Source organism: Mirounga leonina, unplaced genomic scaffold, assembly GCF_011800145.1.
Source record: "Mirounga leonina isolate KUSES-001 unplaced genomic scaffold, KU_Mleo_1.0 Mir_53, whole genome shotgun sequence".
NCBI lineage: Eukaryota > Metazoa > Chordata > Mammalia > Carnivora > Phocidae > Mirounga > Mirounga leonina.
In genome coordinates this window covers 7,394,275-7,406,839 of record NW_023270807.1, presented here as the reverse complement: position 1 = coordinate 7,406,839, position 12,565 = coordinate 7,394,275, and the positions used below count along the sequence as shown (strand labels likewise).

Genomic DNA, 12,565 nt, shown 5'->3' with positions numbered 1-12,565 from the left:
CGCCCTTGCCAGGCAGCTGGATGGCTGGATGTGCCATGCTTCCCGAGTCAGGGAGCAAAGGAAAGGTCTCCCCAGGTCAGACCCTCACCTGTCACCAGGTAAGCCCTTACTCTGGGAAGGTGAGCGCAGAAGCAGCCTGCTGGGGCTTGCCTCACTTTGGCCTGATTTCCAGACATCTCTGCAATCACTCAGCCAGGGTTTAACTAACGCTGTCACCACGTGTCTTCCGAAAGAAAAAGACTCTTGGAGTCACATGGAGGGTGGGGGACACACGTCTCTGTGGTGAGTGTCCCAGGCACCATGCTTCCCTGCCGGCCCAGCCAGGACCCAGGCACAGCGCAGGTCTCCCCCTTTTTAGCTGGTGTGAGGTTTGCCAGCCACAAATCCCCGAGGCCTGCATTTCCAGCATAAGAGATCCATTTCTTTTGGTTCAGCATCGCCAGCTCCTTTATATAATAGATCCTCAAGAGGATCTTACTCTGTGCCAGACACTGACCTAGGTTCTTTGTGAATCATGACTCATGTAAACCTTATAATGACCCTCTAAGGCAGAGCTTATAAGTGTGCCATTTTACAGAAATTGGGTATTTTTAGGCCACTAAGGCACAGACAGGTTAAGAGATTGCCCGTGGTAAGCTCTCATAGCTGGTAAGTGGTGGAGCAAGCATTGGAACCCAGCAGGCTGGCTCCAGGGTCTGCTCATCACCACAGCACTCTGCTGCCTCTGCACCTTCTCTTTCTTTCTGGTGGTAGGTATTCCTGGGAGGGGTGATATTTATCATTGGGGATTTTTTTTATATTTATCGGAGATTTTTTTTAATAGAGACTTATGCAACAGAAGTGTAACTAATAGAGGGAAAGTGGAAAAGCAAGCATGAGGATTTAGAAACAGAGAACCAGAGGGGGACGCAGAGCCTCCGTTTGGCAAAGCAGAGATTCAGAGCAGTCCGGGGGCATGTGAGCTTGAGCCAGGCCCAGGGGAACCCCCAAAAGACCCCACTGAACCTGAGGTCTGAGGAGCCAAGAGAAGCTGGAAGAACCAAAATGAAGGGATGAAGCTGTCCAAAGTCACTGTGAGACTTTGTGGGGAGAAAGAGAACTCAGAAGCCCTCTGGAAACCTCTAGGAGTGGTCCCTGAGCTGGAAAGTGTTCCCTGGCCTGGCCCCATCAGTTTGGGGTGCTGGGGCTCATACAGGAAAGGGTCTACCTCCTGCTGGAGTGCTCAGCATGCTCTAGAAGAGCACCATCCGATGGAACTCTGGGACGGGGCGGGGGATGCTCAGCAGCTGCCCTGTCCCATGTGGTAGCCTCTAGCCACATGTGACTAGAGTGACTGGGGAACTGAATGTTTAATTTGATTCAATTTTAATTAATTTGAAGTTAAATTTAAATAGCCACATATAGCTACTGTGTTCAGTGGTGCAAATATAGAACATGCATTTCGTTCACCTGCCCAACAAATGTTTTTAAGGGCCTCCTTTGTGCCAAGTGTTGTTCTCAAGGCTGGAGAAATATCAGCCAACAAAACAGGCAAAAAACCCTGATCCCCAGAAGGAGAGCTGAGATTGATTCTATTGCAAGGAGAGAAAGATAATTAATAGTAAGCATAGTAAATAAGCAAATGATAACATCTTTCAGGCAATAACAGTGGAATGGAGGGGGAGGGAATGGAGCAGAGTAAGGGGTATGGGGGAGCCAAGATAGAGATGAGAGGAAGCACACCATGTTAAATAGGAGGTCAGAGAAGGTAACATTGGAGCAGAATTAAAGGAGGTGAAGTAGTGAGCATAGGGACTCTGGAGGGAAAGCACTAAGGTAAGGGCAACTGCCAGCGCAAAGGCCCTGAGGCAGGAGCACCGTCGGCAGGTTTGAGGACTAGCAGGGAGGCCAGGTGCTGGTGCAGAGCAATCTGGGTAAGGAGAAAGAGAGGAAATAAGAGAGGTGAGGTGCAGATCACATGGGGTCTGTAGGCCACACAAGGACTTTGACACATGAGACAAGCCTCACTGGGGGTGTTGGGCAGAGGAAAGACTTGATCTGACTGGCTTTTACAAGATCCTCTGGCTGCTGGTGCAGAAGAGGCAGAGGGAAGAAGAGCAAGAGAATTTACCCAGAGACCAGTTCAACAAGGGCTCTGATCCCCCACCCGGCCTGCTCTCCTGAGGGCTATGGGAATGGATAGTAGGGGCTTTGTCTCAGAATCTCAATAATCTTGAATGGGACTTCTTTACTTGTTGACAGAGTGAAGTAACTGTCAAGAAGACAGAGGGCCTTGGGACACCCGGGGGACCCTGTGTTCTCAGGAGGGGCAAAGGCAGAAAGGGAGCGACAGAGACTGGTCCCTGGCCCCTGGCCCTGGTCAGAGGTTGATAAGAAACTTCTGAATCTTGGAGCCTCGCTCAGTCACCCCAGCTCCATGATAATCTCATTCCCTGTTATCACTCAGGGCCATGCACTTAGGGAAGGCCAGCATCTGGCATGAGACACCAGAAGAGGGGATTCGACAGCTTATATTAGTGATTCCAGTAATTCTAACTATTCTCTGATCCCTAGACCAGAAACAACAAATACAGGACACAGGTTCTTCCAGACCCATACCACTCTGTCCCACTGAATTTGAACACAGCCTCAGAATCCTCCTCAACCTGCCGCCCAGCAAATACTCTGAGTTGGAACACAACACTGAACATATTTACAAGCCTTCCAGAACCTGGCTCCTGGCTACTACTTTGGTGACCTCATCTCCTACCACTCTTCCTTTCCATCACTCTATTCCAGCCATACCAGCTTCCTCACTGTTCCTGCCTCAGGGCCTTTGCCCTGGCAGCTCCCTCTGTGAGGGAACTGCCTGCAGATATCCATGTGGCTCCCTCAGTATCTTTAGACCTCACATGAACCTCAGGAAGCAGGCAGACAACCCTCATGGCTCACCGAAATCCCATCTCTACCCCTAATTAGCTATGCAACCTTGGGGCAAGTCAGTTACTCTCTCTAAACTGGGAGTATAATTATGAAAGGTACTTTTCGGGGTTATCGTAAGCATTGATGGAGGTAATGTGAGAGTGCTGGGTTCAAATCTTATCCAGGCGCAAACATTCTAAGAGACGTTGGGCAAAAAACTTCTCTGAGTTTCAGTTTATTTATCTGTAAAATGAGGATCATAATAGTATACCTCCCTCATAGAGTTGCCATTAGGATTAAATTAGTTTAATACATGTAGCATACTCAGAAGAGTGTTTGACATATGGTAAGTGTTCAGTAAATATCAGCTGTCATTGTAGTAATACATGATTTTTTTTTTTTTTTTTTTTTGTATTGCTGTCAGTTTGCATGACTCTAAGACTGGCTTGCTGTTAAAATCTGACTCTGCTCAATTCAGTTCTAGGCAATTCAGTAGAAGGCAGATCATGCTCAGGGGACTGGCAGGCCTGGCTTACAGCACTGGCTCAGCCACTGTCCAGCCCCGTGCACTTGAGGGAGTGACCCATCTGCCTGAGCCTCAGTCTCTTCATCTGTAATGTGGGGCTAATTATTACCACTTACACGGGCAGGGCACAGAATCAAAGAGAGCGTGACGGTCAAATGCCCAGCACATGGGAAGTGCTAGGTAAGTTGTATGTCAGAGAGAAGCAGCCGAGTCTCCCCTCTACCTGGCAGTTTGGGGGGGGAAGCAAACAGGCCCCTCTGAGGGCTTGCGGGAGGAGGGAGAGGCTGGGGAGCCAGGGCCGCTCACCTCTGTTTAATGAGGCTCTTTCATGTGCCCCGAGATCTCGCAGCCTGCCAGAGAGGTTGGCAGGCTGGTGGTTCTGAGAAGAGCCGGTAATGAGGGTGCAGAGCCGGGGAAGTGGAGTGGGGCAGCTTGACGTGGCTTCTGCAGATGAGTGCAGGGGCCCAGCCGGCAGCCGTGGTGCATCATGGATGGGGGGGCGGGCATGATGTCTTCTTCACCTGGAGACACAGTCACCTCTGACTTCTACCATCCCTCAGGCCTCACTGTCACCTGCGTGGTCAAGACAGGTCGCCGCACCCCGTGTTTGGCCGCAGAAGGGAGGGAGAATATGGGACAAGCAGTTCTCTTTTAAGGCCTGGCCCAGGGGCCCACATTCCATTTGCCAGAATGTATCACTTGGATTCCCTTAACTACAAGGGAGACAGGGGAATGTAGTCCGGAGTGAGTCCAGGGAGGTGGGTAGTGGACTCTGGTAGTCAGCTACCAGGCTTTGCCCTGAGGCCCTGGCAGAGACTCAGGATCTCTCCCATTCCTGTTCTTGGATGCCCTGATACCTTTAATGGTAGCTATTAGGAAGGATTGGGCCTGGCCTGCAAGGGCGCACAGGAGTCTCCTCAGAAGTGTCAGGGGACACGCAAGAGTGCCTGGGACGGTTGAGACTGGGCAGAAGGGGAGCAGAGCAGTGACTAACATTGGGGGGAACCAGCACCTTTGCACACCATCTGTATGTGAGCACTGACACCCCCCACCCACACACACAGATGCACCTCCATGTCCGCACTCACACTCTCCACACACGTATCTATGTGCACATCCATGAAGGTGGTCAGGAGGGCACACGGTGAGCCTCAAGCATATAGAAGAACTCCTCTCCAGAAAGACATCCTGGGGACCAGCCAGTGTCTGCGAGTCACCATTAGCCAGCCATCATATTTAAAGAAGATTCTCTCCCATTTGTATAGGCCTTAACATTAACAAAGTACTCTTTCATTCACTCAACTGTAAGGTACATATTTACTCAGCAGTGGCTCTGGGCCAGATACCATGACTGGCAGTGGAGCTACAAGGTGAGTAAGACGAGGCCCCTGTCCTCAAGGGGGTCTCGGCCGCGCATAAACAGAGGAGGGCTCTAAGGCAAGGGTGTGCGAGGGCGGGGGCAGCTCTCAGTGGCTCAGTGGGATCCAACGTGATGTCTGGGTAAGGCCCCAAAGGACACAGTCACCCGGTGGAGAAAGAGATAGGAGGCTTCCAGGAAGAGGGGCTGCTAGATGCCAAGGCGTCGTGATGTCTTATGTGGGGAGTGGGGAGAGAGTCAGAGAAGGTGGCCTAGTGCTTCCTGAAGCTGGAGTTCCATCAGGCTAAGGCCAAGATGTGCTGAGGCCGATGTGAAGCCAGGACAGTCTTTTCCCGAAATGCAAGGGGAAAATGATAAGGTAGAACATTCTCATCACGGGAAGGTTACCTCCCACGCCACTCAGGAATCAGACAGGAAAAATAAAAACATGCTCTAGATCTAAGAGGGAATTCGGTACAGGGGTTGGGCCACACAGGGGATGGAATCGCTGGGGCTTCAACCAGGGGGCAGGGAGGCATCACAGAGGTGAGCGACAGCAGGAAGCCGTAGCCCCCTCCCACCTCCCCCTGGGTGGGGAGCACAGGAGATGACATGACCAGAGCCAAAGATCCAAATCCATCTTGCAGGAACCAGAACCCCAGGAGCTGGGATCACAGAGGGGGGCCCAGAACCTGATGGGAAGCCACCACACGAAGCAGAAAAAGAGGAAGAAATAGCTGGCTTCTCCCCCACCTCGGGCCCTCCAGCCTTCTTCCAGGGCCCTCATGGGCCAACTCTTCCCTGAGGCCCGAGGCCAAGGAGCCTGGGAACAGGCAAGGGAGCCTGGGAAATGTAGTTCCTCGGCACCCAGCGTGGGGACAGGTGAAAGGGAAGACAGACGTGTGAGCAAATAGTCGGGTAACAAGTATGCTCCTGTGATTCCTCCCTAAACCTCTGGCATCAGCTGTAGACATCCGCTGTAGATTTGTCTGATAGTATTAAGCTGAATGAACGAATGCCAAATGAATATTAATAGGGGAAAAAGAAAAACAACTCAGAAGCAGCCACTTACGTTTGTTTTGTTTTTCCTGGGTAAGTGCTTGGGGTTGCAAGCTTTAAATTGTGCTTTAGAGCACGTGAGCTTAATTAAATTTAACATGTTGGAGCAACTGAACTTAAAATAGCAATTCATGTTTTCTGCAGAGATGTCGCCTGTGTATGTGATAGAAAAACCTATCAGGATTTCAGGGATGTGTCTTTCACAAGGAGGGCTGTGACCCAGTGGTTGTGCCAGATGTTGCCCATTGCCTCCCCAGATCCCCTCCTCTGTGCTGCTGTGTGCCCTGGAAGGCTGACCAGTGTGCCACCCGGAACCCTGGCTTTCGGTGGGGTTCAGCCACGGGGAGCCACAGCAGAAGATTGAGAGGAGGGAAGAGAGTGAGGTCAGGGTCTGGTGACCTCCCCTGGTATGCTCAGGGCTAGATTGGGGAACAGCGTGGCTGCTACCAGCCCTGGGTTATGGCATGTTCCCTACGGTCCCCCATCCCCGAATCTACCCCTTTAGAACAAAGTCCTTTGTAAGCAAAGGCTTTAATCACCCCTCTGTGAGTATGCCTTCCGCCCCTATTGGGCCCAGCTGATTCCGAGGTGTTTTCCTAAAGATTGTGGGCAAAGTGCGTGGGTGGAGGGACAAGAAGGTGATGGGCAGCCTGGTTTGGGAGCCCCGCTCGGGAGCTTGGACTGACTCTTGTAGGTCACGGAGAGCCCCTGAGGAATGTTTCATTGGGCGAGGGGCGTGGCCAGAGTTGTTTCAGATGGTGCGCTCTGGGGTTGGTGGTGCTGAGCATGGATATGAAGGGAGCCCAGGCAGAGGCAGGGAGGCCTATTTGGAGGCTTCTGCGCTCCTCCACACCAAAGATGGCAAGGCCTAAGCAAAAGTGTGAGTGTGGAGATGGAAGGCAGCGAGAAGTCCAGAAGGTGGAACGTGGAACGTGGATAGGAGTGAAGTGGGGCCCCGGGCTCTCCAGATCTAGCCTGGAGGATCAGCAGCTGGTTGTGCTGGGGAGCATGAGCGGGTAGACAGGGCCATACGGGCAGGGATGAGTTTGGTTCTGTCACTAGAGTTTGAATAGAGCCCATTTCACATGACTTTCTCGTGCAGTTTGTCCTTTTGGTTGCCCGGGGTGGGAAGCAGCCTTGCTTATGCCTAGAAGTGTGGGCTCTGAATCCCTGCGGATCCAGATCTGGTCTCAGCTCCCCCACTCCCCCGAGGGAAAGTGACAACTGCTTAGCTTCCTCCTTCCCTAAATGGGAATGATGATAATGACTTCCTCCAGGGGTTGTCAGGGGGTAAAGTGAGATAATGTGCAAAACTTCCAGGCACAAGATTAGTACTCACGCTGGTTATTATTGTTTTTGCTCAAGGTGGACTTGATTGTCAAGGCTGTTTGTAGCCAGCTGGCTCTGGCTCGCCCATGAGTACACACACACACACACACACACACACACACACGCCCAGGAACCCGGAGCTACTTCCCTGCTCTTAATCCTGGGAAGAAGGCCCTTTCCTCTGGCCATGTTTCTGACACGCCAGTTATAGCGGGAAGCTTCTCCCAGCCCGCCCTCTCTCACCCCTGCCGCCAAGGACCAGCCCGCCCTGTTATACCTGCATCAGCAGCGCGGCCCACTGTGGCTTCATCATATTCTGAGCTGCCCGGACTTGGGAAGCAAAGGGGAGAGAGGCCAGGCAGGGTCTCGCACAGAGTCACCCCGAGGCCTCAGGAAAACAAGATAGTGTCTGAGAGCCGGGGTGGCACAACGGTCACCTGAGGCCAGACTGCCCAGTTCAGATCCCAGCTCTGTCAATTACTAACTAGCTGGGAGTCCCTGGGCAGCCAGCTTAACCTTTCTGTGCCTCTGGTTCTTATCTGTAAAATGGAGATGATGATTACTATTATGAGTGTTCATCCCGTTGAAGATCTCCTAACAGTGCCTGGCACACAGGAAGCCCTCACTCGACCTTAGCCCCTCTTCTTCTTTATTTATTTTTTTTCTTTTTTAAGATTTTATTTATTTGCGAGAGAGAGAATGAGAGACAGAGAGCATGAGAGGGAGGAGGGTTAGAGGGAGAAGCAGACTCCCTGCCAAGGAAGGAGCCTGATGCGGGACTCGATCCCGGGACTCCAGGATCATGACCTGAGCCGAAGGCAGTCGCTTAACCAACTGAGCCACCCAGGCGCCCACTTCTTCTTTATTCTTAATTAGCAGTAGCGGCAGTGTCTGCTTTCCAGACGACAGCTAAACATGGATAAAAGTTCTGGGCTCGTGGTCCATCCCCTGCGTCCTAGGATTGCTGCAAAGGTTAAGCGCAACACCGGATGTGAAAACCCCATCCCAGAACAGGTGCTCAGTAGGCAAGCTGGCCCATCCCCTCCTCCAATGGATGTGCTCTGACATTGCACACGCCCCAGCGGGGTACTGGGGGGCAGTGGTCTGGGGTCAAAGCCCAGCTGTGTATCTTTGCTTCTTAGCTCTGCCTCCCCAGCTGCAGAGTAAGGATCATGGTAGGGGCTGCCTCAGAGAGTTGCTACAGGACCAAGTGAGCTGATAGCCATAGGGCCCTGAAAATGGGGCCTGGCACACAGGTGGACCTTGGGGTTTGCTCCTACTGTCGTCACTGTTCTGGCTGTGGATTGCTCCTGCCTCTCCAACTTCTCTCGTCAGCTCTGAGGGGGAATGAAGTGGGCTCTGCCCAGTGGGTGGCCCAGCAGGCCAGAGGTCCTGCTGGTGGCGGCGTGTGAGCCATGGTGGGCTCCGAGCACTGCTCTAGGGAAGGGGTGGCTGACAGGCCACAGGCTGGGACAAGCTTTTCAGTGAGATGAGGAAACATGCCCCGTGTTTGTTACATGGTAAGGAGCAAACCCAGACTACGGATCTAGAAACCAGTGTTAAAGTCCAGTGGCCCATCTTAGCAGTCCCAGCTGTGTGACTTCAGGCAAATCACTTAACCTCTCTGAATCTTGGCCATTCCTCTTCTGTGCCATGAGAGCACTAGTCCCTACGCTCTCAGGATTGCCACGATGCCCAGGTGAAACAGATAACCTAAGGGGCTGGCCCACAGGCCCTTGCGGACCCCCCACACCGCCCCCCACCCAGCCCTGGCCCCACCTCCCCACCTCCCCACCTCTCTTAGCTGTGGGCTGGGGGTGGGGCCAGGGACCAAAGTTTCCTCCACTGTGGCTTCCCCCTCCACAGAGCAGGCTGGGAACGTGAGGAGGGAGGCAATGGCCTCTTGCGCTGCCCACTGACGGGACGTCAATAAATGCTTGTCAGCTCCAATCCTGCGTGAGGGAGTTCCCGGGTGGAAGTTTGCAGGCTCCGGTACTTCATATTTGAGATCTCAATTAAGCTGCCTGGCTCTGGGTTTGCGGGGTTGAGGGGTGCTAATGGAGCCCTTGAGTAGTAGGGGACTGCAGAACGGAGGGCCCTTTGGGAGGAGGGGCAGTGGGAAAGGCTCAGAGGGACATGGCCCCTCCAGGACGAGGTGACTATCTTTGCAGGAGTGTTTATGGGGTGACACGGGCATTGTCTCTGGAGATACCACAAGGCACCATACCTGGACGGGGCTTTAGAGATCAGGGTGTGTGCCCAGGCTTCCTGAGGGTCCCAGCGAGAAAGGCCCTGGACAGTAGATGGGCCCCAGCGTGGGAGACTGCAGCCCCACTAGACCCTGCCCTAAGGTGGAGGGACCAGTCGAGGCCTCCCCGAGCAGAGACTCTCTTTCCCCAGGCCTCTCTGGGTGAGGCTGGCCTGCTATGCCCGCGAGGGAGGAATCATCCTTTCTCTCTGGGAAGCAGAATCGCCCTCCAGTCTTCAACATTGCACTGTCCGCCTCCCCTCCCCGCCTCTAGCTGTCTTCTGCTTAGACCCCTCCAGCCCAGTTTGCCGCAGCAAACATTCTCCTGCCAGGCCTGAGAAAGCCATTTGCAGAGAAGGATGGCGTGGGCTCCGAGGGCAGAGCCTTGACTGTGACTCCCCACAGTGCAGGCTCCTGGCAGGGGCTCAGGCAATGTCCATGAATCTCCAGGACACAGCAGGGGTGGATGGAGTCTGGGGTGTCTGAAGCGGGGGCCCTGGCAGGCCCGGCTCCCACCACCTCCCAGAGTCTGAGGGAGACAGGGCGGGAATCAGGCTGGGGGTCCGTTTGTCTAGACTGGGCTTCTGCAGGCTTTAACCTCTCTGCCTCTCCGTGTCTCTCCCTCTGCCCCTCCTGTCGTCCTTCTCCCATCTCTGCCCGAGGCGCTCCCCTTCTTCTGTGTACCTCCTTCTCCCTACCTGCTCTCCACTCTCCCCCCCTTGTTCCCTTCATCATCACATTCCTGATGTCTGTTTTTGCCTCTTTGGGGCCCTTGGGCTCCTGGTCTGCATGTGCATCTCTCACTGACCCTCCCACCCCTGAATCTCTCTCTCGCTGCCCTTTTCACCCCCACCTGTCCTTCTCTGGCTTCTTACCTGGGCCCCTCTCCTCCCACCTCTGGGACTCCTTCACCACCTCCCACGCCCTGTTCGTGTCCCCTGCCGTCCCTTCGTCCCTTCGCTTCCTCCTCCTCTCTCGCCACCCCTCCTGTCTCCTTGGTTCCTTTTCCCATCTCTTTGCCTGCCCCTCTCTCTCCTGCTCCACCTCATTCCCTCTGTGTCCATGTGTCTGTCTCCCTACTGCCAACCTCTCCTGTCTCTGTCACTCTCTGTCTTTCTGTCTCTGCTGACCCTCACCATCTTCCCCCTCTGCATCCCCCCACCCCAGGATGATCCCAGCCTCCAACAAGGCCTTCGTGGTCAACAACCTGGTGTCAGGAACCGGCTACGACCTGTGTGTGCTGGCCATGTGGGACGACACGGCCACGACGCTCACGGCCACCAACATTGTGGGCTGTGCCCAGTTCTTCACCAAGGCTGACTATCCCCAGTGCCAGTCAATGCACAGCCAGATCCTGGGCGGCACCATGATCCTGGTCATCGGCGGCATCATCGTGGCCACGCTGCTGGTCTTCATCGTCATCCTCATGGTGCGCTACAAGGTCTGCAACCAGGAGGCCCCGGGCAAGCTGGCGGCCACTGCGGTCAGCAACGTGCACTCGCAGACCAACGGGGCCCCGCCACCCACTCTGGCCAGTGCACCCAGCGCAGCCCCCATGCAGGGGCCACCCAAGGTGGTGGTGCGCAGTGAACTTGTGCAGTTCAGTGCCAACCTGGCTCGGGGCAGCGACTCCTCTTCCTCCAGCTCCCTGGGCAGCGGGGAAGCCGCAGGGCTGGGACGGGGCCCCTGGCGGCTCCCACCCCCTGCCCCCCGCCCCAAGCCTAACCTTGACCGCCTGATGGGGGCCTTTGCCTCCCTGGACCTCAAGAGTCAGAGAAAGGAGGAGCTGCTGGACTCCAGGACTCCAGGCGGGAAAGGGTCTGGGACATCGGCCAGGGGCCACCACTCGGACCGAGAGCCACTGCTGGGGCCTCCTGCCGCCCGGGCCAGGAGCCTGCTCCCCTTGCCCCTGGAGGGCAAGGCCAAGCGCAGCCATTCCTTCGACATGGGGGACTTTGCTGCTGCAGCTGCGGCAGCCGGAGGGGTCGCCCCTGGTGGCTACAGCCCCCCTCGGAGGGTCTCGAACATCTGGACAAAGCGCAGCCTCTCTGTCAACGGCATGCTCTTGCCCTTTGAGGAGAGTGACCTGGTGGGGGCCCGGGGAACTTTTGGCAGTTCCGAGTGGGTGATGGAGAGCACGGTGTAGGCCGGGGGGGCCCTCCTGCCGCTCACCCTTGCAGGGTAGATGAAGGGGAAAGAATCTGTACTGGCAAGTCTTTGTGGAGTTTCCATGGTGATGTTTACATCTAGGGACAGTTTCGTCTCCCTGTCAACGCCCCTCCCAAGCCACACCACCTTCCAAGCCTGTCCCCCACCACCCAGCCGGGGTGTGCTCAGGGAAAGCGGATTCGATCGCTAAAATGTCGGACTGAGCCCTGAGTGTTTGGAAAGGCGGACTCCCTCCTTTCTGATCACGAATGTAGCGTGTAAGCAAGTGGCTTTGGATTGCTTATGGTTCCAGCGTTGTTTTTATTTCTTAATTTATGTTTCCCACTTCCCAGACTCCTCCTCTTCATTCACACAGATGATGGAGAATTTACTCTTCATGTGAGAGTGGGTTCCCAGCAGTCCTGATAGTGGGAGATTATGGTCCGTTGACAAGAGAAGGGAAAGATTCTGGTTCCACACTTGTTTGGAGGGAAGACTGAGGCATCCCCTGTCCAGACTCCTCCTTATTCCCAACTGTCCCCGTGCTTGGGAGGGATGGGCAGCCACCAGCATACCTGACCCAGCTTCCTCTGCTCAGACATCATGCCCCACACCCATCACAGTAGCCTAAACCAGAAGAGTAACTTCCAGAACTTCTTATGTGTGGGAAAGGCAGAAGGGCTTTATGAGGCACAAGGGCATAAAGGGTGTTAACTTTTGGAGTTGCTGTAGGATTTTTACCTCTTTGGGGGAGGAACCTGGGACTGAAAGTCCGCATAAGCATGTGGCTGGCCAAGAGGGCTTCTCTTGACGAAGCAGAGTGGGGTGGCTAAAGGAGCACTGGACTTGGAGTCCAAAGCTCTCAGTTTGGGTTCCAGAGCCACCACTGAATAACCAGCTGAACACGTTGGGCAAGACCCTTTTTCTCTTTGGATCTCAGTCTTTTAATTCTCACACTACTGGATTGTACCCAGTCTTTGATTTCCTTCAAGTTCTA

The 12,565-nt window shown here is 54.4% G+C and overlaps 1 protein-coding gene across 1 annotated transcript in view; it reads left to right on the top strand.

Moving 5' to 3' along the window:
* The window catches only part of LRFN2 (leucine rich repeat and fibronectin type III domain containing 2), a 169,364-nt gene extending 157,451 nt beyond the window's left edge, over positions 1-11,913 (top strand). Inside the window, exon 3 of the mRNA XM_034990631.1 lies at positions 10,588-11,913. Within this exon, the coding sequence (XP_034846522.1) occupies positions 10,588-11,566 (979 nt within the window). The 3' untranslated portion in view covers positions 11,567-11,913. The remainder of the gene's footprint in view (positions 1-10,587) is intronic.
* Positions 11,914-12,565: the final 652 nt, after the last annotated feature.